Below are 24,991 nucleotides of genomic sequence, written 5' to 3'. Positions count from 1 at the left end.
GCCCAGAATAAAGGAAAAAGTGCAATGACACGATCTTGGCTCACTGCAGATTCTGCCTCCCAGGTTCAAGCAATTCTCATCTCTCAGCCACCTGAGTTGTTGGGATTACATGTGTGTACCACCACTAATTTTTGTATTTTTAGTAGAGATAGGGTTTTGACATGTTGGCCAGACCGATCTCACACTCGTGACCTCAAGTGATCCCCCTGCCTCGATCTCCCAAAGTGCTAGGATTATAAGTGTGAGCCACCGTGCCTGGCCAAGCCATTTCTCTTTTTTTCTTGGTTTTCTGGGATTCCCCAAGACCTGATTTCAAGAATTCTGGAATCTGTATTTTCATGTAGACTATTTGTGAAGCAACAATATTTGTTTAAAAAGGAATAGATTAACTACGGACTCCAGGTGAATTTAGGAGGATAGATCTAAGCTACTGGCGCTTATTTAGGAAAGTGAATGTCTTTACTTATTTTTGTAATTATCCCAATGGAAATAATTAACTGAATTTGGTTAGAAACTGAGAACACTACAAAGCAGGTGTCTAACTAATGAAGACAATCTCTAAAGAAAAAAAAACTAGAATTTCACATTGAAAAGTGTGGGAAAATGACATAATGTCATAACGTAAGCATCCTTACCTTGTAATCCAACAAGCCTTTGTTGAGCACCTTCTCTATATGCAGGAACTATAAGTAACATAAGACAAATATATACAGTGGACTTTACGCTTAAGGGAGTATAATCTTGTTTGTAAGACTAGATATATAGCTATGAAAAACAGAATTATTTAAAATAGATATACTTTTTTTTGAGAGAGAGAGAGAAAATCTCACATTGTTGCACAGGGTGAAGTGCATTCATACAATCATGGCTCACTGCAACCTCTACTTCCCAGGTTCAAGCGATCCCCTCACCTCAGCCTCCCAAGAAGCTGAGACTACAGGTGTACACCACCATGCCCAGCTAACTTTTTGTATTTTTTGTAGATATGGGGTTTTGTCATGTAGCCCAGACTGTTCTGGAACTCCTGGGATCAAGCAGTCCTCCCGCCTGTCAGCCTCCCAAGGTGCTAGGATTACAGGTGTGAGCCACTGAGTCTGGCTTAAATATATATATACTATTTTAATATAATCATGTTACAGTATGATTATTCTCTCAGCAATAGACTCCTTCTCCTCTTCAAAGAGAAAAATATTGAGTTTTGATTTCTATAGCGAGAGTTTTGGGCACATGCTCTTGTTGTAGGAAAGGTACAGTATAGGTACAAGCCAGTTTATCTGGGGACAGAACAATGAATGAAATTGCTTAAAGCATCTTGTGCCTCATTATTGAAGCCATCACATATTGCATAGCAAACCTTTCTCAGGTGCTATGGGAAATGTGATGTTTCATGTAAATGTTTCTTATTCACAGACTCATTTAGCTTTATTTTCCCTCTGTCTCAGTTTTTCCTAGGTTGATTTGAGATGCAGTTGCTACAAATGATGACATTGCTACAAAAGCACAGATTTTTTTTTTTTTCAGAAACAGGTTGGATACATGCCCATTACTTGGTGAGAAATCAAAGTATAGTAGAGAGAGTTGAGGCTTTCGCATCTAAAAGATCTGATTTTAAATCCAGTCTCTTCTGCTTCTTAGCTCTGTGATATTAGTATGGTTACTTAGCCTGGGGACTTTTGCCCAGTAAAATTATTTCCCTTGTAGAAAACACTTATATCCATGTATTTAATTTGTTCTGTTATTCAACACTCTTCTCTCCGCTGCCATGCTTGTTATGACTGTTTTCAGCTATAATTAATATTAGCAGTAATAGCCCTTAATTCACTTTCCTAGCTGCAAAGAGTTTATTTAATATTTGTGCATCACTTAATGGCAGAAAATCTTTCCAATAATTTTTGTTATCTTTCTTCCACTGCTTGCAGTGTAGGGAATGAGCACTTATCAAAAGTTGAGAGTTACTTAGCTTCAGCTTAGTTATTAGGTACCTGGATAATTTAGGGGCAGATTGAACAGTCTGAAGCAGCTTTGAAATCTGGTACTTTGCCTTGAAGTTCCACCAGAAGTTAGGAATCTCTGTCTTGGACCCTTGACTTGAAACCTTCTTGAGGTCCTCACATTTATATAATGTCCCTGTCTTAATCTGTTTGTGCTGCTGTAACAGCATACCTGAGACTGGGTAATTTATAAGAATAGAAATTGATTTCTCATAGTTCTGGAGGCTGGGAAGTTCAAGAGCAAGGTACTGGCAGGTTTGATGACTGGTGAGGGCCTGGTCTGTTTGATTCCAAGAGGGTACCTTTTGCTGCATCCTCTGGAGGAGAGGAATATTGTTTCCACACATGGAAGAAGATGAAAAGGCAAAATGGACCTAAGCTAGTTCCCTCCAGCCCTTTCATAAGGCACTAATCCATTCATGATGGAGAATTCTTCATTACCTAGTCATTTCCCCAAAAGCCTTATCTCTTACTGTCACCACAATAAGGATTAAGTTTCAACATGTATTTTAGAGGAGCGACATTCAAACTATACCAGTCCTCTAGAATAAAGTTTCTACTCTGAGATAAATGAGGTATTATCCAAAAACATCTTGCAAATTAGCAAGATAATATATAATTAAATTTCCTGTTTGATGATTCTTAGTACACCATCTTGCCAGTTGAATCAAGTGTCTCTTTAGATTGAGCTTGTGGTACCCAAGCACCTACACAATTAGCAGGAAAAAAATTGCCAGATAGAACCCCCTTACAAGACAAATCTCTCCATTCCCCACATTTCTAAACTCCATTCCCCACTTTCTAAACATCAATGGTCATTTCTGATGGGCAGTTTGATTCAGTAGAAGAATGCTGGATTTTGAGATTTAACCATGACTTTTTCTTTTTTAAATTTATTTATTATTATTATTATACTTTAAGTTCTAGGATACATGTGCATAACGTGCAGGTTTGTTACATATGTATACTTGTGCCATGTTGCTGTGCTGCACCCATCAACTCATCAGCACCCATCAACTCGTCATTTACATCAGGTATAACTCCCAATGCAATCCCTCCCCCCTCCCCCCCCCTTCCCCATGATAGGCCCCGGTGTGTGATGTTCCCCTTCCCGAGTCCAAGTGATCTCATTGTTCAGTTCCCACCTATGAGTGAGAACATGCGGTGTTTGGTTTTCTGTTCTTGTGATAGTTTGCTAAGAATGATGGTTTCCAGCTGCATCCATGTCCCTACAAAGGACACAAACTCATCATTTTTTATGGCTGCATAGTATTCCATGGTGTATATGACTTTTATATCTGTCTCTGAATATCTTAGGTGATTTAAAAACTTTGTAGACTGTCCTTGGGCCTTAATTTCTGTCCATGTAAAATGAGGATGTTGAGTCGTGTAAAACAGAAACAACTTGTAAGATCCATTCCAAATCTAAAATTGTATGAGTCAATTATGTACATAGTTTCTAGCACCCAATGTATTAAATAGTTCTGCCTGTTCTTTCTCACCTGGCTGTATGGGGCTGGCCATTGTAGCATGGGGACTCTGCAGCAGAGAAGAAATGAAAGACTCTTCTGTAGTCTCTTTCAGCTAGGAGGAAATCATCTGTGCTTACCTAGACTTAAAGGAGCTGTTCTAAAGCTGCCATTAGGGAACATACTCAGATCAATTTTTTCAAAAAAAATTAACAAAGAACAACTTGGCATTGTAACCTTTCTTAGCAACTTGAATACAGGGTATTAATTAGACAAGGAAGAAAGGGGGCACTAATTATTTCTTAAGTGGAATAATTAGTGTTGCTGAATTTATAAATTAAAGGGCCTCATTAAGGAAAAAAATCAAATCATGTTTGAACTATAGTGATATCACTGTGAAATTATAAATTGATTTTTGAAGATTGTACTTTGATCCTATAGTAGATGAAAAATTCTGTTTTAAACCATCTGGATTTACTTAAGGGGCAGGTGATGCATGTAGTTGGTGCAGCATTTTAGAAAGGATAATTTTTTAGCATCTAAGGGTGCAATCTTGTTATGCTGAAAGAAAATCTTATCAAATAATGCACTATTTCTAAGAATAGAGTATTTGGCCAGCAGGGTGATACATATTTCATTGGGCACAAGGTATGAATTCAACATCAAAGTAGTTCAAGTTGCAGAAGAGGAGCAGGAACAACATTGAGGAACCCAACCCAGCTAGAGCTGGGCCTTCTATGCCTATGTTATGTTCTCAATATAGCTATACCCTAGCCCTGCCCTTGACTCCATTGCAGGGCTGACTTCACTTCCTGTGTCCCACCACTGAGGGGGTTCAGACCTGGTTTGAGGTGCCAGTGTCCCAACAAATTGGATCAATATTTGCAGATCCTCAACTCTGTATGTTCTGGCTTCAAGGTCTGCTTTCACTGGGGCTGCTGTTTCTTGTTCCTCTTCTCTTTTCTGCCCTAGCGAGCTCATTCTTAGGAGCTGCTGCTAATTATTGATCCTATTCTCATGTTACAAGACATTTTTAGCATATTCCACCCAAAATGCTAAAACATGACAGAATTATACCTTGGAAATTTATAATAAGAACTTGGGATTAAAGTTCAGAAATAAAATCATATTTGAAAGTCTTGGAAAAAAGCTATCTCCCTAGTCCATGCTTTGGAGAAACAAATAATGCTGCCTTTTAGTTCCTTAAGGAGTCACATGTCTTTGGATGAGGATCTAAGATTGACTCCCTAATAGCCAAGCCAAAGAAGCTGCATGCTGCATGCATGTACATTTTCATCTAACATACATTGAGTGGTGTTCTGTGCTAAGTGTACTTTCATATGTCTTAATATTCAGAGATGTAAAAATGAATAGGAAATATCTGTTGCTATTGTAGACCATGCAGTCAGTAGAGGAAACAGGCAAATAAAATCACAATAATTTATATGCTATAATAAAATTATTTAGAAAACACCAAGAAACTCAGAGCAGTGCCTTTCAAACTTCTTTTGACATATAATTTAAATAAAAGGAATCAACCCAAATGTCCATCAGTGACAGACTGGATTAAGAAAATGTGGCACATATACACCATGGAACACTATGCAGACATAAAAAAGGATGAGTTTGTGTCCTTTGTAGGGACATGGATGCAGCTGGAAACCATCATTCTTAGCAAACTATTGCAAGAACAGAAAACCAAACACCGCATGTTCTTACTCATAGGTGGGAACTGAACAATGAGATCACTTGGATTCGGGAAGGGGAACATCACACACCGGGGCCTATCATGGGGAGGGGGGAGGGGGGAGGGGGGAGGGATTGCATTGGGAGTTATACCTGATGTAAATGACGAGTTGATGACTGCTGACGAGTTGATGGGTGCAGCACACCAACATGGCACAAGTATACATATGTAACAAACCTGCACGTTATGCACATGTACCCTAGAACTTAAAGTATAATAAAAAAAAAAGTTTTATAAAGCTATATTGACCGTAACTACATGCAGTGACTAATACTTTTTTATATTCTATTCTGTATTTTATTTTAAAATAAAATAAATGCCTTAATGAAGAAAGTACTATAATCATATTTCCGTTTTATAGAGAACATTTTGGTAAAACTTATAGGGCAGGTTTTACTGAGATAAAACTGGAGTCAGAGAAGCCATTTGTGGACTATTGAAAGTATTTGGGCTAGAAACTTTTGGAAGTGAACCAATACTCTGGTGTTATAATAATGACATATTAGAGAGATATTTTGGAGACAGCCAACAATGACCAATTTGACCTGGGAGATTATAGAAATTAAGAAGTTGAGGATGATATCAGGGTTCTGCCTTGGGTCTGTGGGTAGACTGATGGTGACTTTAATGGAGATAGGGAACACAGGAGACAGAGTAAATTGAAGGGGAAGCAGAGAGCTTGATTCCACTGTTACATAACTTGTACCTGTAATACTCAGGTGGCTGTGTAGGAGGTAATCCAGAGGTGCATATCAGTCACCTTGACTTCTAAGACTGTATTCTTCACTCTTACATTGTATGTTATTCATTATTTCATCAAAATCATATTACCATGTTTTAAAAATTATGCACAAATAAAATTTAGATTATTCCATAGTATTCCATCATATAGGCATATTATAATTTATTTAATCATTTCTCTAGTTTTGCACGTTCATTTCAAATTCTTCACCATTACACATGATGCTAGGATGAATGTCTTTGTGCTGGATCCTTCTTACACCTGATACATCCCTTAAGACAGATTCTCAAAGACAAAATTCTTGAGTTAAGAGCATGAACGTACTAAAGGCTCGTGATAAATATCAGCAATAGTTTTCCAGAAATGCGGTACCGATGTTTACCGCTTACTCTAAATTTATAGCATTGTCCATCTTACCATATTTCATGCAAGAGAGAAGGTATTACGAGAAACAGACTGGTGAGAAATGTTATCATTTTTTAAATTGCATCTTTTATTATCAGAGGGATGTTTTATATTAATTATATTTTTATGTGATGGTTAGACAACTGTACTTCTGTGAATTATCTATTACATGATTTGCCGATCTTCCTTTTGTATCTTATTTATCTCATTGAACGTTATATGGTATAGCTTATTGTATATTATGTAGCGTGTGTTTATATACTTTAAGTATATTATTTTTGTTACATTAGTGTCAAATAGACTTTAGTCTTTTTTTTTTTTTTTTTTTTTTTTTGAGAAAGAGTCTCGCTCTGTCGCCCAGGCTGGAGTGCAGTGGCGTGATCTCGGCTCACTGCAAGCTCCTCCTCCCAGGTTCACGCCATTCTCCTGCCTCAGCCTCCCGTGCAGCTGGGACTACAGGCGCCCGCTACCGCGCCCGGCTAATTTTTTTTTTTTTTGTATCTTTAGTAGAGAGGGGGTTTCACCGTGTTAGCCAGGATGGTCTCGATCTCTGGACCTCGTGATCCGCCCGTCTCGGCCTCCCAAAGTGCTGGGATTACAGGCGTAAGCCACCGTGCCCGGCCGACTTTACTCTTTTATGACTAGTCTTTTCTTTTTATTTATGTCATTTAAAAAATTTGGAGTTTTAATTTTTTATGAAGTAAACATCTATTACTTTATTATTTCTTTCATGAATTATTCAGATGTTATTTTTCTAAAACACCTTCCTTCATTTTCCTAGTTTCTGTGTGTTTCATATGATTATTGTAATTTTTCCTGTTTCTCTCTGCAGTTTGGAGCTCCTGATGGTGTATGATATAACAACATTTCAAAATCTCATCCTCCAAATCAGTCAATGGGCTTCTATACATTTATTACAGAAATTTTCATTGCACTGAATTTTTGTCTTGGCTTTTCTTTAGCTGGAACAGCACCAACTCCTTCCTGTATATGTATCTAAGCAAACTCATCTGTCAATTAGCACTTCCTCTAAGAATTGCTTTTCTGATCACTTAAAATTCCCCTACCACAATCACTTATTTTCTTACTTAAAATTTTATTTGCATTACTTTTAATATATTAAAATGTCATTTTAATTCTGTTTATTTCCTATGTGTCTTCTCAATTACATGTAAATTTCGTCTGACTAGAAACTGTATAGTCAACTTGTTTTTGAACTTCTCAATAGCAGCCCGACTCTGGGCACTCAAGGGAACATAGGATTCACTGAACTGAGGCTGAACGATGAATGTCACTGAACTGAGGCTGAACGATGAATGTCACATAACCCCTGTAATCATTAGAGACCTCTGTGCACCAAGGAGTGACAGTTCATACTGAACTTCCCTCAGAGGTGAGGGTGCAATCCTGGCATGGCTTTGCTAAAGCTCTTTGTGTGAATCATTTTTTCCCCTTTATCTCAGCAGTAATTTAAATCTGCAGCAACACCTGAAACACATTCATGAATGAGTAATGTCAAACACGATGACATCGTCTCACCTGTAACCACATTCCTGTGGAGACCATTCTCTGCAGTGGGGAGGAAGAGTCCACAGTTCTCCAGGGGTAGTTAAAGATCACAAAAAAATTCTACAACAGAAATGAAGGTGACAAAAGCTTTTGTTGCTGTCCCTGGGGTGGCGTGGTGGGGTGAAGACCCTGTGTAGCAGGAGAGTTGACTGTTCAGAAAATACTCATAGGCTTGTTTTTAAAGTTGCCAAGTCTTCTTTTTATGCCTACATTTGTATGCGTGATTCAGAAATGGACTTTGTTTCATTTGGAAAATTAGCAGAAATGCATGACAATTATAAACAAGACGAAAAGTACATATTTGCATAGTCTACTCTGACAATTAAACTATTTCATTGCATTCATATTTGACAAAGAGGCCTTTCACAATCCCCAAGGAAAAGAGTCCATTTTGGGGTAACATACACAAGCAGTAATAATGAAAAGAGAGATATAAACCAGTGTTTACAAAAACATGAAGAACTAATCTTAATTAATGGGTTCTTCAAATAATTAGTTTGTGGAATAGCTGTCTACATAATAATGAAACACATAACCAAAACTCAGAGTTCTTGAAAACCAGAAGTTTTTGTAGAAGCTCAGATGCCTTCTACGATGATAAACAGTGCATAGAGCAAAGGAAAATTAAATGTGAATGGCTCATAACCATTGCATAAAATTCCCTGAAAAAGCAAATGTAGAGGATAAACAGGAACGCACTTGTCTGGGTGCTCCATTTTCTTATCTTGATAAAGTGGATGTGTTGTATGAAATAGCCAGCAAGCCTTCATTTTGAAATTACACACTTTTATTTTTATTTATTTATTTATTTTGGAGACAGTCTTGTTCTGTTACCCAGGCTGGAGTGCAGTGGCATGATCTCAGTTCACTGCAACCTCTGCCTCCGAGGTTTAAGCAATTCTCCTACCTCAGCCTCCCAAGTAGCTGGGACTACAGGTTCCCACCATGACATCTGGCTTATTTTTCTATGCCTGGGCCTCCCAAAGTGCTGGGATTACAGGCGTGAGCTACTGCACCTGGCCTGAAATTACACACTTTTAGAGCAGCTATTTTATTCCTAGCTTCCAAATAAGATCCTATTCCAGGGGAACAGTTCCACAGTTTAAAAACACTCAGAGGATGAAGTGATTCTATATAACCAATTGGTAGTGGTAGTAGTGTTAGTAGTAGTGTTAGCAGTAGTATCATTAGTAGTAGGAGGAGTAGTAGGAGGAGTAGTAGTAATTAGTGGTATTTTTCAGGGAGGAATGTAAATTCCTTGAACTCGGAAAGTCAAATCTAAAGTCTAACCTAGCTAGACCGAATGAATGAATGATCTTTTTCTTTCAAGTAATTCCAGTCATCTGTAAGGTTTTTTAATATGTAATTATTTTTGTGTAGTGCTTGGTTTAGTTGACAGTTGTTTTCCTCTTTTAAAACTGCCTCTTCACTTATTGCTTCTGCTAGCTATAATAGCCATCTTAGTAGTAGAAAAGAACATTTGTTTGGGGTATACTATGTCCCAGGAATCATGCGGAGCATGATATATAGATAACACACATGTGTATGCATATGTATGTGTATGCTTACGCAGATATAGGTAGATTCTTATTCAATCCTCACCACAAACTTTTATGTTGTTTCTAGACATCTGGCATACAGTAAGAACTCAATATTAGCCAATATTAATAATGTTATTTTCCCATTTCACAGGTGAGAAAACAGAGGCTCTGGGAGCCTATGTAACTTTTCCAGGGGGCAAAACAGCATCCATATCCAAATCTTTCTGAACCACTATTTCAGAACATTTCCCATCTGCCAGATTACCGAACAACAGTGATGGAGTTTTTAGGGTGTTTCCCCTATTCAAAAGACCTGTATTAAATTCCAGTTTTAAGATCTTAACAAAGATATAGCCTATTTTTTGCCCTCAGACATGATTTTAAATTTAGACCTTGTGATGGAATGTCATTAGGGGATTTTGGTAATCCTCATATTAGTTTTTCAATCAGTAAATGATGTTTTTTCTTGAGTAATATTTCCCTAGTCATTTATTTTCATTCCTCTTCTGTTGGTCCAATAGGCCTTTTGTGAGTATAATGAGTTTTGAAAGAAATGGAGTGATATATTAATTAACCAAGCTAATTATCTTGGTGAGCCTTGATTTTTAAACCCCAAGGTGTATACATTATTTCTGAAAATGTGTGTTGGGAGACCTTGGTTGAGATGGTTTAGGCAGAGGGAACAGCAGCCAAGTAATACACAGCAGGAGAAGCAACTTTTGATTTTAGAAATTAGGGAAAGAGATTGTTGGGAATTTAATTCCTGGTGCTGTTTTGTTTCCCATATATAATTTCTGATACATTACAATTGCACACATAGTTTGTACACATTATGCAACATGTATCATGTATCAAAAATCACCTTTCACCATAAACTCAATGTCCTCACTGAAACTAACTCTCCAGGCTAGTACCTATCACAGATACCATTACCGAAGTAGCTCTGGTTTTTGATGCCATAAATTGTAGCTACTTAAAAGCCAGTAGTTTAACTCCAATTTGAAGAACAAAATGAAGCAGAAAGGATAGAGTAGCTAAGGTGAGATATATGATGTTTTATTTCATCAGTAGCAAATTACATCGAATTCAGCTGAAAATGTCTTTCTCATATTTTCTTAATAGCACTTTCATTTGAAATAGACATATAGCAGAAAGATGCTTAAATGGCAACAACTATTGATCATGTTCTTTGCTTCCTGTCTAATGTACTAAGCAGTGATTTAGTGCTTTGCAGCAGGTATGGCTCTGCCCTCCAGCAGCCTGTTTTCTATGAGACTTACTGAAGGTGTGCGAACACCGATGAGATCCTGGACATCAGGACCAAGGATGAATGGATCTTGTGGGAAGGGAGAGGAAAAAAAAAGGTAAATTACAGGAGACCAGAGAGGGAGTCTGGATGATGACATTTCCCAGCTCTTCAGTGCACAAGAATGGTATATTGTTTTCAGATGTATTGAAGCTGCAGCAGTCTCCTTCTGCAAGGCCTTGCTATGTGTTTGGACAGAGCTAGCACCAACAGCGGACACACCAACTTCCTTTAAGATCTTTCCAATGCAAGGGAGGGCAAAGTCAAGCTGTTTTGTTTTGTTTTGTTTTTCCCTCCCTCCCTCCCTCCCTCCCTCCGTTCCTTCCTTCCTTCCTTCTTTCTTTCCCTCTGTTCCTCCAGCTTTAATGAAGTATGATCTGAACAAACACTGTCTATATTTAAGAAGAAGAATGTGATGTTTCTATCTATAGTTTGTTCTGGCCTCATTCTTTGAGGCTTATTGCAATGCTCTCTACTCTTTCAAATATTCTGTTGCAATGAATGGGATTCTAATAGGTTACAACCAAAAGAACCCTTTTTCTCTTTACATTTTGTTTGCATATGAAAATAATACACATTTGTAAAAGTTTAGCCAATATCTAGTTTTGAAAGTAAAAAGTAAATGTTTTCCTTTCCTCCCCACCACCAATCATGTTCCACTGCCCAGAGTTGACCCTTGGCAACCCTGGAGGGTGTTCTTCAGGGGGCATTCAGTATGGCACATGCATCCATGGGCATACCACTCACATCGTGGTCTATGTGAGGGGCTCTCCCTGGCACCAGGCAGGACTCAGCCTGTATTGCTAAGCACGAAAGCCTAGAATAACATTAACATCTGTGGAGCCAGCAGGAGCTTTGGAGATCTCTGTCTTAGTTCTGTCACCAACTTGCTTTATGATGTTTTGTGTGCCATTTGACTTCCCTATTTTTTTCTGCTAATTGAGGCATTAGGAGAAGACAAGTCTTCATGTTTCTGAAGACATTGGAAAGGAAGATTTCTAAAGTCTTTCCAGGTCTAAAATTCATAGATGTGCTGTGTATCTTTGTAGTAATTTGTTGCTTTGTAGCCACAGTCCATAAACCAGGCTGTTGACACATAGCTCTCCAGATTTCATGATCTAACAAGAGAATTAATTTTTATTTATTATTTCAGTTCTTCCAAATTACTGTTTTCTGGTTGCAAATTAAGCTACTATTGCAGAAGCATTTTCCTTTATAAGTGCCACCTGTTTTTTTTGTTTTTGTTTTTGTTTTTTTTTTTCATGGAAATCTATACTGTAGTTTGCATGGCTATTTCCAGTATTTATAGAATGTGTTGGTAAAAATCCCTTTAGTAAGAGTATTTCAGCAAAGATTTTATTTGAGCCATCAGGTTTCTGTCAGCTTTCTGCAGGTAAACTGGAGAGAGAAGGTGAGATGTATTCTCTGGACTTTTTTCCTTCCAGGGACTTCTCTTCTGCTTTCAGCAGCCTTCCCACGCACATGTGAAAATATGTAGGGAATGAGTATATTTTGGAAATGAGTTTTCCAGGCATAGTCAAGTCAAGCTGTGTGTTCTTAAGTGTATGATCCACATGGAAGTATAAATGATAGCTTCGGCTATAAGTTCAAGTGCATTTGAGGAATTTTTGGGCAAAAGTGTCTCCACATAGTGGAAGCTTGGTAAGACCAATACATATTAATAGCCAGAGATCATTCAGGACTGAGGATAGCCATTCATCACAAACTATGTCATTTCCTGGGTGTTAGTTGTGTATTCTCTGCCCTGTGTGTATAGGGAAGAACATGTGTATCCACCCTCCCTGGAACCACTCAGCTCTGGCTGTGTACACACAGGGTGAGCCCACCTGAAGAGTCACTCTGTACTTCCATTTTATCTTGTTGGAGTTCATTTTTGTAGTGGCTTATAACCAGAAGCCAGTTTTGCACTCCCAGCATGTATTTGGCAACGTATGCAGACATTTTTGGTTGTCACACTGGAGAAGTCCTACCTGCCAAATAATATAGAAGGTACACAATTAAATTTGAATTTTCAATAAACAATAAATTATGTTTAGTATATCTCAACTATCACATGGAACACATTTCTACTAAGAAATTAGTCATAGTTTATCTCAAATTTAGCTGGATGTCTTGGATTTTTATTGGCTCATCCTGACAATCGTATGTTAATAACGTGGTAGGTGGAGGCTATGGAGGTTGCTAAATGTTTTACAGAGCACAGGTCAATAAAGATTTATCTGACCCAACCTGTCCATAGTGATGAAGCTGAGAAATTCTGGATTATCATAATACTTTGTATGATAACAGAGTACATAGTCATGCAAAAAGCAATATGGATTTCTAGAGAAAACTGACAGCACTTATAAAAAAGGTACTTCTAAGGTAGGAGTTACATTTTCAACAAAGAAACAGAATAATTTTTCAGAAGCTAAATAATAAGTTAAAAGTCAATTCTCTTGTTGGATCACTAAATCTTTGACGCTGTGTGCACCTCCCTGGGTCCTCCATCATTTGATTTATTTTATAAGGACAATGAGCCCCTTCCTTTCATGAAAGTCTGGCATACAGTGTATATCTAATTGATTATTATTGATTGATTCAATGAATAAAACAATTTCTTGGGTTGAGAAACTATTAAGTACTAACCTTTCACACATATTGCTTCCAATTCAAACAAGGAGAGTCTTATACCAATTTTTCATATAGAGAGACTGAGACTTACATTACAATATGCCAGAAATTATAGCACTAGTGCAGAGCAAAGGTGGAATTTGGTTAGAGCATGTTTCTTCCCTAAGGTTTCTATGCTTTCCCCACCAGAAACAGAAGGCCCAGGCAGCAAAAGATCTGTAATAGGGGAAGCATTGTTCTCTCTATGAGGATCGTGTGTCAGATCTTCAGGTTGTTTGCTCTCCCACAGACATTTCTTCCATGACTATATTTCTGTTCTTTCCCCATTTCTCAGTAATGAAACAGTGACTGCATATCCCTTTGGAGGTAGGTGGATCTATTTCCAAAGCTCTACCTGCTGGGAGACATCCACTACCTTCTCATGCTGCTTCTGTCGATCATCTGGTGAGCACATCAGGATGGGCACAGAAAGGACAGTTGTGACACTCTTGGGCACCTGGGGAGCCTGGCAGAGGCTTACCCTGCCTACAGACACTCCAATTTAGTAGCAATCATTGGACATTTTTACCCTAATAAATTTTAAATTAAAGAAATTTGCATCGTTTATTTTAAATTTGTGGGTAGGATTTCACACTCTAGTCATTTGCGTTTGCTGATGAGTGGAATAGCTTCCACCTTTTATGCTGCTGTGCAGTCTGAAGAAACCCAGGTTGGCATCTGCTCTTGTCATATGCAGGAGTGTGCAGAGCTCCAAGGAGACTCATGGTCTCTTAGGATGAAGGAAAGAGAAGAAATGCAGCATCCTGAGTCCCAGGCAAGAGTTTTGTGGCCAAGCATCATGGTCACTTGTCACATTAGGCAAAATATTAGTTATTCTTCATATCCATCTTTTTTCGCAGCTCACCTAAGTCAGAAATTGTCTGTTGTATTCATTATTACACTTCCCTCAGCATACTACACTGTCTTACACATAGCGAACATTGAGTGTATTCGCACTTGGAGTTTATACAGCGTATTTTGCAGAAGTTTGTCCCCTCCATTACTAAAAGTCTTACCATCTTCTCGCCTTTCACATCCATGTAAGAGTAGAACATCTTGTTACAGATTTTGTGTGTGTGTGTATGTGTGTAAAATGTTATACACACTTTTAGACTTCTACATTCATGTATGCTATCATCTGGTTCTCAAACCAAAATTATAAAGTAATATTTCCATTCTGAAGATGAGGGAACAGAAACTTGGTATATAAACAGGCACATCCCCAAGCTGCAATAGTTTATGAGAGGCAGGATCAACTTGGAACCTATAATCTCTTGACTTCTTTCCAAGGGATTTTTTTTCTCTGCTTTATAGGTCATGAACACTTAGAAGGACCCTCAAATGTTGCTTCACCATTATGGATCTTAATATGTAAAATCAGAATGTATGTTTTTTTAAGCCAACAAACATATAGCTAGGCACAAAAGAGAGATCCAATTCTATTTTCCTCAAATTTCTGGTTTTGCATCCTCTAACTGAAATATATAGTTTGAACAGATTCAAAGAAATTGTTTGACCAGAGGAAGGTGGTTTTAACTTGAGAATAAGAGAACCAGAAGGAATTAAGAATTCATACTTGCTTTTCTTTCTGAGATGAAGACAGGCTACCAGGGTCTTTGTCCTGCTTTAAGCATTGGTTGTCAGTGAATGTTATCATCTTGCCATATTCAGAGTGTCTCATAGATTCAAAGACTGCCCTAGTTCAAGGGGACTCGGGGAAGGGAGGAGAATACTTGAGTTATTTACCAAGGACACTGGTCAAACTTTAATAGGAGTCATAATGCAACTGAGCACCATATTATAATCAAGCAACTCTATTCTATTTGGGCATATCCATGGATCTATTGGGGGTAGAGTGACTGGAAATATACTTAACCTACTTATGCCATCATATGGATATGCTGCTTTTTCACCAAATCTTTGGAAGGTGTCTTGCAGATGCATGTCTGGGAGAAGTGTCACAGACTGCACCACTGGGACAGCTAATGTCAGACACAAATCTGTGTATCAGCTTTAATGCTGCCAGTGTAGTGCTATGTGTTAACTATTCGACTCCTCAAATTCTTGGCATAAATGCCCATAAGTCAAAATCAAATCTGCTTTATGAGGCGCACAGATTGCCTGCCTGGTAGAGCACACATGCTCATTCAGTTACGTGTGAATAAGAACCCACTTGGTCTATTAATTACGCCTCAGAATCAACGTGAAGCTCTAGGTAAGTGGCTGGTAGAAGATGAATAGATGGCTCACAGAGTGAAGTATAGTAATTGTCTTGAGGTTCTTGATGTGCAATTTAGTAAACTGAAATATAGTATTGTTCAGCCTAATAACAGAAAATCCTCTATCTGTGCTGAAGGGTAGCAGTTGCATGAGTCACTCTCATGTTCAGTAAAACAAAAGGACAACTCAACCAATTAGAAAGCTTGGATGCTACATTGCCACATGCTAACGCTATTAATAGGATGACTGCACATAAGCTGTGACTGAAATTATATAGTCAAGTCTTCTAATGGCAGTTACCGATAGTGAGAAAGGGTAGTATATGTGTAATCCCAATTCATATTTACTTGATGTACAATGCAAGTTGATGGAAGAAGAAACACCTAGTTCTAATGGGCAGTGCATTTTATTTAAGGCACCATCATTCCTCGCTAATATCAGGGGTTTAAGAATGTATGTGTAGGTGAGGGGGAAACTTGTTGCGCTCTCCTGCTGCTAATGCCTTTATCTGTGATCTCATGCTCCACTTATGGGTGGTACATTATTTACTTTGGTGTGTTCCTGTCTACTCAAAAAATGTAATGAAATTCATTTTGTTTTATAGAAAGAAAGACCAAGAAAATAAAATATAGTAAGACCATAAAGTTGACTTCCATCTTCTACTTTTTTTCAGGATTGGAATCAAACTATGCAATACCAATAGCATCCTGTTTCTGGCAAAAAGGAGGAAGAATATAATGTTATGTCCCTTTAGGATCTTCTTCCAATCTTATACAGATGTTATTTTTCTTTGCAAAGGAAGCTGTTTACCTTTCATTCATTTCTGTGGTGAAGCCAGGACCAGTACTAGGCTAAACTGAGAAGTGATGAAATTAGACTTTCCCCTCTGTTCTTCCTTGGAATGACCATCAGGGATTTCACTATGGGAATGAGATATGTGGCAGGCACTGACCACAGGTACACTCCCAATATATGTGTGATCGAGGTTGAGTCATTTTCTTTCTAAACCTCAATATCCTTAACTATGAAATGAAAGAATAACATGCCCATTCATAACAGAGGGTTATTGTATCAATGATTTCTGACTTGGACCATACAGAATCTCATGGAAAGCAGAGGGGATGATGCAGATATAGTTTGAAGAAAGCACATCAGATGGTTCTAACATGTACTTCCTCATCCTCGAATGACCTATGTCAGTGGTTCTCGCAGTGTGGGACCAATGGGAGCTTGTAAAAATGCAAATCTTGAATCAGAAACTCTGAGGGTGAGACCTAGCAATCCATATTTTAACCTCTGTATTATTTTTATTTTCATGAACAATCACAACAAAGTTTGAGGACCACTGGCCCAGATGTGGATCCAAGAATGTGGTCACCTAACCACCTGTGTCAGTATCACCAGGAGCTTGTTACAAATGAAAATTCCTGTACCCAAACCAGCCCTACTAAATCATAATATCTGAGACTAAAGCCCAGGGATCAATGTTTTGACAAACTTCAGGAAATTCTAAAACCTGTTCATACTTACAAAGTTAGTCTAGAACCACTGTTCTAGAAAAGTGGTTGTTAAAACTAAGTGCACATTAAAATCGCGTGTGGGAGTTTTGAAACAATATCAGTGTCTGGGCCCCAACCATAGACCAATTACCTAGATTCTAATATCCAGTCCGGATTAAAAATTACTAGACTAGATTATCTTTAAGACCCCGTTCAGATTCAGGTTCCATGATTTTCACAATTTTGTATTGTTTGCTAAATGCATATTTTAATTCTCAATTCATAGCATGCTTTTCAATCCACACCATAGTTGATTTGTATCACATAGTACCCTACCTACTGGTAAATTCATGATAGGCTGGTAAATTGTCATTGGCTAAATCCATCACCATTTACAATACTATGAGCTACAAACAACAGGTGCAGCCTGAGAAGCTCATCTCTAAACCGTACCTTCAGAAAACGTGGTCCAAATAGATCTTAACTCCTATACCTAAGGCATCCTCGTCTTTCCATTGTGGTGTTGAATGACACTAGACTTCAGGTTTCACTTACTTCAATACTCTTTGCAACAGAATTAGGATGGTAATGATGATAATTATTATTATTATCTTTGAGACAGGGTCTCACTCTGTTTCCCAGGCTGGAGTGCAGAAGTGCAATCACAGCCCACTACAGCCTTGAACTCCTGGGCTCAAGGGATTCTCCCACCTTAGCCTCCAAGTAGCTAGGACTACATGTGTTCACTACCATACCTAGCTAATTTTTTAAAGTGTTTTTTTTTTTTTTTTTTTTTTTTTTTTTTTTTTTTTAAGAGGCAGAGGTATTGCTACAGTGCCCGGCCTGGTTTCCAACTCTTGGTCTCAGGTGATCCTCCTGCCTTGGCCTCCCAAATCACTGAGATTACAGGTGTGGGCCACCACACCCAACCTCAGATTTGTAATTATTTTCCTTGCTACTTCTAATTTTTTTAAAAGCATAAGTCAGTGGGCAGCAGGTTTTGGAGGTCAGACCCGTAAGAATTATTTCTTGCAGCTTCCAGATCCCCATCCTAATGATGAACACCTGTGCTAGGCTTAGTCAAATTATACTGTTTCCCAGTAAACTCTGGTCTTCAAGGAAGCTGAAACCAGAGGAGCTCTAATAATACATGTTTTTAACCTGTGGTTTGGGCTTGAGCCAATGGCATCAAACAGAGAGCAGCTAAAATGAGCTGTTGCAAGTGAAGGTTTATCTAAAAAATAGTTAATGAAAAACTTTGAGAGCTGCAGGGATGCATGACAGATTGGCAACTCACTTTGAGAAAGAGACTATTCCCAGTTCCAAGTCCCAGACACACAGCCTGCGGGTAAGTCATCAGAAATAAAATAAGTGGGGAAACGGGACAGGGGAAAAACAGTACCCTCTAACATCTATCAACCATGCAAGCCAAAGCTAGTGATGAAGTTAAATAGACAACAATCCTTAGTGTTTATTTTCTGTTCAGTGAGGTTGCCAACCTGAGCTTCCAGAGGACTAACACCACAATTAAAGGCAGGCAGGTTCAGGGGAACACAATGAAAGATGGACCAAAACAGAGTATTTTGATGTTTAGATTGAAATCTACTATTGGCTAGGAAAGCGGTGTTTATTGTGTCTAAAGACAATAATACTATTATACATCCAGCAATTATGGTCACAAGGCCACTCAAACAAGTAGTGGTTTGTTTTGGTTGGAGAGAAAGAACCAAGGCTTTGCTTGCAGTATTGCTGGGTATATGGGTTTGGTTTTGTTGCAGTTTAGTGGGCTGTGGGCTTTTGCAGCCACCCTCAAAAGGATGAAGAAAATTTTAAACAGCTTCATGGTTGGTAACAGGAGTCCCCTGATCCCTTCAGGAAAACCAAAGATACTCAGGCCAGTAATTTAATCAGGAGAAGATTTATCAGCTGGAGTGACAGTTTTAAAGGCACAAACTCTCTGTGTGATTCTAAGCAGATATCGAGTCCAGTTGAGAAGCCAGTCAAACGGATAATTCTCGGAGTTCTCTACCAGCTATTCTGAGTCTGAGATCTGCCTTCTTATTCTGGCAAATCAGAACCAATGTTATTCTCCCAGATTTGGGGCATCATATCTATTATGGGTCATGGCGCCCCCTGAAGTCCAAGGCCTTTCATTTCCATCATCTACCTGGATTCCTGCCTGGTTATCTACTCTTCTGTTGAATGCAACCTATTCTACAATCCAGAGCTCAAACTATTCCACAACCCAGAGCTCTCTGGCCTCTCAGAGAAAAGGTAAGATTTCTAAACCTTTCCACAGATTCACATAAGTCAGGATATACCTTTAGATAGAAAATGTTAAGCTTCAGGCCACCCTCCCTGCTGAGTTCTAATGAGAATTCAGAGGCCAGCTTTCAGTGCATTCTGAGGAAGGAAAACGGTTCTCCTCTGTTGGCCCAGGAAACACACTATCAAATGCAAGCACCAATACTGAGGCTGATGAGTTGTATGATTCCAGGCAAACTGTAAATCCTTCCTGGGGTTCTCTATGCATTTCCCTTTAAAGTAGAAAAGAAAATAAATGCCTCCCTATTCTGCATGCTATTTGGGCAATAAAGTGCTACTGATTTGTGAACTTCAATAATAATAAAATAACATTGGAAAAACCTGCACCACCACCCCTACCCTCACCCCCGAAAAGACTTCAAACGTTTGATGAAGCTAGGGCTTCAAGCAAATTCGAAAAAAAAAAAAATCAATAATTTGAGCTCCTCCTAATTTTCCTGACAATCAATTTTCTCATAGGATGCTTATTTTCAGCTTTACAATCTGCCAACTAGCTCCTCCAAACCTCATTTGTGACCCCTTTACAGGGGAAACCTAGAGGTTAATTAACAGATGATTGTTAGTTCCTGAAAGTCGCCCTGTGATTTAGTCCCGAGGTGGCCTAAGCATCTCCATCCCTTGTTAGGAAAAGACTCTCTGGTTCAATATTAATTTCTGTAGCTTTTACAATTCTCATTGGGATTAACATTTAATCAACAGAGCAGTTTCCTTTTTATTTCATTATAGAAAAGTTTCAATAAAATAGAATGGTGCATTATACTGTAATGAATGACAAACACTGGTAAATTTTCATTTAAAAATCAGTAAGTTGAAACAAGCAGTTGTTTCATAACGGTTGGGTCATCTCAATTTAATGAACAGTAACTAAAAACACATTAAATAAATGCCTGAAATGGAAAGGGAGGCATAGTTATTGTCCCACGAGGCTGTGTGATCCTCTAAGAGAGGGCCTATGTTGTGTTAATTTTTCCTTAGCTGATGATTGGAGCAATACCAAGCAGTTACTCAATAAATACTTGCCAGATTGAATATATTAATAAATGCTTCTGTGTATAGAAAGGTATTTTCTTTTAGGAAAAAAGTTACTTCATTTTGCTAATTGCAGCCACCTCTCAATGAATGGGGATGATCACAAGGGATTATATATATATCTTCTTTTCCTTTTATAAATGTTTATAGTAGCGATTCTCAAACTTGTGCTTGCATGAAAATTATGTGGGGAGTGTGTAAAACAGTGATTTCTGGGCCCCACTATTAGAATTTCTGATTTAATATTCTGGGGAAGAGCTCCCAAAATGCATACTTCTAAATTCCCAGGAGATCTGATGCTGCATTCTGGAGATCACACTGAGAATCACTGGCTTATAGCATCTATCTGTATGGCATTGGTGGCAATTTCCATTTATTCATGTACAGGTGAAATCTTACCTAGAGCAGGTCCTCACACACAGAAAATACCTGGGGAACATTCGCTGACTGCACAGATAATTCCACCCTCATTGTGGGGAACGTAACACTATATTGCTGCTGTGTGCATAAATGGCTTTCATTCCTAGGCTCCCATCAGCTATGAAAGAGAGCATAGCAGTTTTCTGTTGGCCTTTTCTTTCATGTGATAAATTGCCATTAGAGTGCTACCCTAGGCATATATTAATTTCCTTGGGGATCTAACTTTGACTCTTCTGATGCCGCTCACAGTTGCTATAGCTGTGTGTATGACTCTTTGGCCCTTTCACACAGGGTGGCTGTCACTGAAGTAATAATAGAAGCCATTGCCATTAGAGCCTGCCAGTGGTATGGACTCTGTGACTCTACCTTTGAATTTGTATATTTTATTCCAATTAAACCTCTACATCTGTATTTGCTTTCATCTAGCAAACTGTTAATTGTAGGTGGCTTTGGATATATCTGATTGTGCTGGCCATGGAATATCTGTCCATCTCATGTAAAAAATGTGGGAAAATATTTTATTAGGAAAAGAATGGCCAAAATGGTTATGCGTTTTGATTGGGGTGTTTGATTTGTTTGCTTTTAAGTATTAGGGCTGGGCTTCAAGGCCTCATCAGCAGCTCCTCACCTTGTTTCCTTTCTGAGCAGTAGCATCAATTGCTATGTAACTCTTTAACTTAGGGATACATATGTTGGGGTAGTGCCTTAACTTTGAGGGTACGTACATTGGTAGTAGAATAGGATAGAGCTAATTTACTGATCCAGTTTTGTGGGTGGAGGATTTTACAACTTTGGTCCTATTACCAACATTTTCTTAGCAAATATTTTAAAGTTATGTTAAATAAGCCTGATAGTTGGATATTTTCATTCAGATATCTTAGAGCTACATACACCTACACATCTTTGCTCTCCTTTCAAATTTCGATGCATTCTTCAAGGAAAAGTTCATTCCACTCTCATTTGTGGGATTTTTTCCCCAACATGAACTCTTAGGTGTTACTAACTCAATCATTCTTCTGGCACTCCATTACATACCATTTTTGTGACATTCTTTGTATTGTAACTTTTTATGTGTATAAATTTTGTCTCCTCAATTAGATTGCACACTTTTTCAATCATCTCTCATTTTACTACATAATTATTCAACATCTACTATGTGTAGTGCACCAAAATTGATGCTGGAAGAATACAGAGAGACAGCATATATGATCTTATATCTAGACTTTTGAAGAATTTATGATTTAGCGTTAAGGCCAAGTTGCGCACATACATACATGTACCATAAAAGAGTAACTGTCACAACAGCACATGAGTTAGGAATGATATAAATAGGATCCATATAAGTCTGTTTTTCCACTGGGCTTACATATTGTTTTATAGAAAAAGGTATGGAATGCCTATTTATTGTCTTCATATCTACATAAGGAATGTCCTTTTCTAATTAGGTTCGGTGTATATTGCTCAGGAGATGGGTGCACCAAAATCTCACAAATCACCACTGAAGAACTCATGTAACCAAATACTACCCATTCCTCAAAAACCTATGGAAATAAATAGATAAATAAATAAATAAATTTGCTGTTATGTCAAACCTCAGAAGTGCCATGAAAACATTAATTATTTTGACCTAATTTGAATATATTTAAATTTAAACACACTTGATACCGAAATCCATATTGATAAAAAATATAAACTGAGATAAGGCTCTTGACCAAAACAAGCATCTTTCATAGTAATATGTCTTTAGCAATATCCTTTAATATTACATTAAATACCCTTCACATATTTAAAATATGTAGTATTTTTTATTTCTTTTTTGGACAAAAGGAGGAGTTTGAGGAAAAAGTTGATTATCAAGGACAGCTTTACTGATGACAATCTAACTTTCTCCTAACTCTAGTTGCCCCCAGATAAATTTCCAGCATTGTTTAGTCAAGGCACTGTTTAATTTTTGTCTTCGTTCTACTGCCACCATTATAAGCAGACAAGAAAATCTCCTTTTGTTATTTAAACAGGTTTCTATAATTTTCTATTGAAAGAGTGTAAGGGGAGACTGATCGTCATGAAACCCAACATAATCTTCCCATTCCTTCTCCTTATTCTTCACCCTACCACATCCTTTATGATCCAGTGTTGCTGGTCTACTCATAACTCCCAAAACACTATATTTTTTTAGAGTCACGTCTGGCTCTTATTGCCTGTTGAATCTCTGCTTCATCCTCAAGGTGCACTTTGCATCAAACTCTCTGAAAAGCCTTCCTAAATTTTATGAAACAGAGGTATTTGTTCTCACTTTTCTGTGATGTTATGATCACTTTATATGATTTCATTAATTATAGTGTTTTTCCATTATAAAGCAATTATTGACATGTCTGTTATGTTCATTGGACTGTAAGTTCCCTGAGAGTGAGAACCTGTCTTATTCTTATTAATATCGTTAGCATTTTCTAAGACAGTATCTCTTGCTCATAATTGGTTGGCCAACTATATATTTGTACAATTAATATATGAATGAATTTATCAAATAAATGAGTAGGTGAATGCCTAGCTCAAATGTAATAAGTTAGTGACTACCTCTTGGAAAACTGAATGGATAATAAATAAATACAATTATACCAGATGCCATTCTATGGAATTTCTTTTGATCATATTTTCATGTTGTGATAGAAATATGTTTGAAAGTAGCATATCCCATCAATAGCAATTCATAGCTCAACCCAAATGTGTGAAATTAATTTCAAAATATGTCTGCTTTTGTTCTGGCATTTTTCAAGCTGAATATGTAGCCAGTATGTTCATCCTGTCCAATTCATAAGGGTAGCAAGGAATAAAAAATATGAAACTGCATTGTGCTATAAATGGTGATCTTGAAATCAATAGTATTGGCAGACACCAAAAAATGTGGATGATTTCTCTAGTACATTAAAATTTCCTAGACAAAACTTCCTATAAATGAAGTTATATTTTAAAGAACCAGTTGAAAAGTCACAGTGTGTCATAAACTTATTAGTTAGAATGGCGATTATTAAAAAGTCAGGGAACAACAGATGCTGGAGAGGACGTGGAGAAATACGAACGCTTTTACACTGTTGGTGGGAGTGTAAATTAGTTCAACCATTTTGGAAGACAGTGTGGCAATTCCTCAAGGATCTAGAACCAGAAATATCCTTTGACCCAGCAATCCCATTACTGGGTTTATACCCAAAGGATTATAAGTCATTCTACTATAAAGACATATGAACACATATGTTTATTGCAGCATTGTTCACAATAGCAAAGACTGGGAACCAACCCAAATGCCCATCAATGATAGATTAGATAAAGAAAATGTGGCACATATCCCCCATGGAATATTATGCAGCCATAAAAAAAGGATGAGTTCATGTCCTTTGCGGGGACATGGATGAAGCTGGAAAGCATCATTCTCAGTCAACTAACACAGGAACAGAAAACCAAACACCGCATGTTCTCAATCATAAGTGGGAGTGAACAATGAGAACACATGGACACAGGGAGGGGAACATCACACACCAAGGCCTCTTCCGGGTGGGGAGGTACTAGGGGAGGGATGGCATTAGGAGAAATACCTAATGTAGATGACGTGTTAATGGGTGCAACAAACGACCATGGCATAATGTGTAAATGTGTATACCTATGTAACAAACCTGTGTGTTCCGCACATGTATCTGAAAACTTAAAGAATAATAATAATAATAATAATGCATGGAATTCAAAAGTGGATAAATTCTGCCGGCCCTTGAAACCCAGAAGAAAGGGTAACTATTTGGGACTGGTAAAGTTCATCAGAATGCCTTCAATCATATGCTTTCCTAATGGGTGTAACTCTGACCACATTCATCTAGGGATTACTATCTGAATTTGCATGGCATAGAACATAGCAGAATAACTTTCCATTTCTCCATCTCTACTGAGCTTTTATAGCATCCCACTAGTTACAACTTAACTTGGAACCTTGTAGTTTTATAATTGCCAGTATAAGGATAGAACAAAATTCATATTCTAACCATTTACTGACACTGAACAAAATTGACCTT

At 37.8% G+C, this 24,991-nt stretch overlaps 1 protein-coding gene across 8 annotated transcripts in view; it reads left to right on the top strand.

Moving 5' to 3' along the window:
- DCC (DCC netrin 1 receptor) overlaps positions 1-24,991 on the top strand; it is a 1,206,733-nt gene that overhangs the window by 36,992 nt on the left and 1,144,750 nt on the right. For 7 of the 8 annotated variants that reach the window (XM_074022755.1, XM_074022754.1, XM_005586669.5 and 4 more), the window contains exon 1: positions 18,905-19,436. The exons of the other annotated variant lie outside the window; for it this stretch is intronic. In XM_074022755.1, coding sequence (XP_073878856.1) covers positions 19,286-19,436 — 151 coding nt within the window. In that variant the 5' untranslated portion in view covers positions 18,905-19,285. Of the gene's footprint in view, positions 1-18,904; positions 19,437-24,991 lie in introns of those variants that run through there. 8 annotated transcript variants of the gene reach the window in all.

Source organism: Macaca fascicularis, chromosome 18, assembly GCF_037993035.2.
Source record: "Macaca fascicularis isolate 582-1 chromosome 18, T2T-MFA8v1.1".
Taxonomy (NCBI): domain Eukaryota; kingdom Metazoa; phylum Chordata; class Mammalia; order Primates; family Cercopithecidae; genus Macaca; species Macaca fascicularis.
The sequence above is the reverse complement of the archived record's forward strand: the minus strand, read 5'-3'. Positions and strand labels throughout refer to the sequence as shown.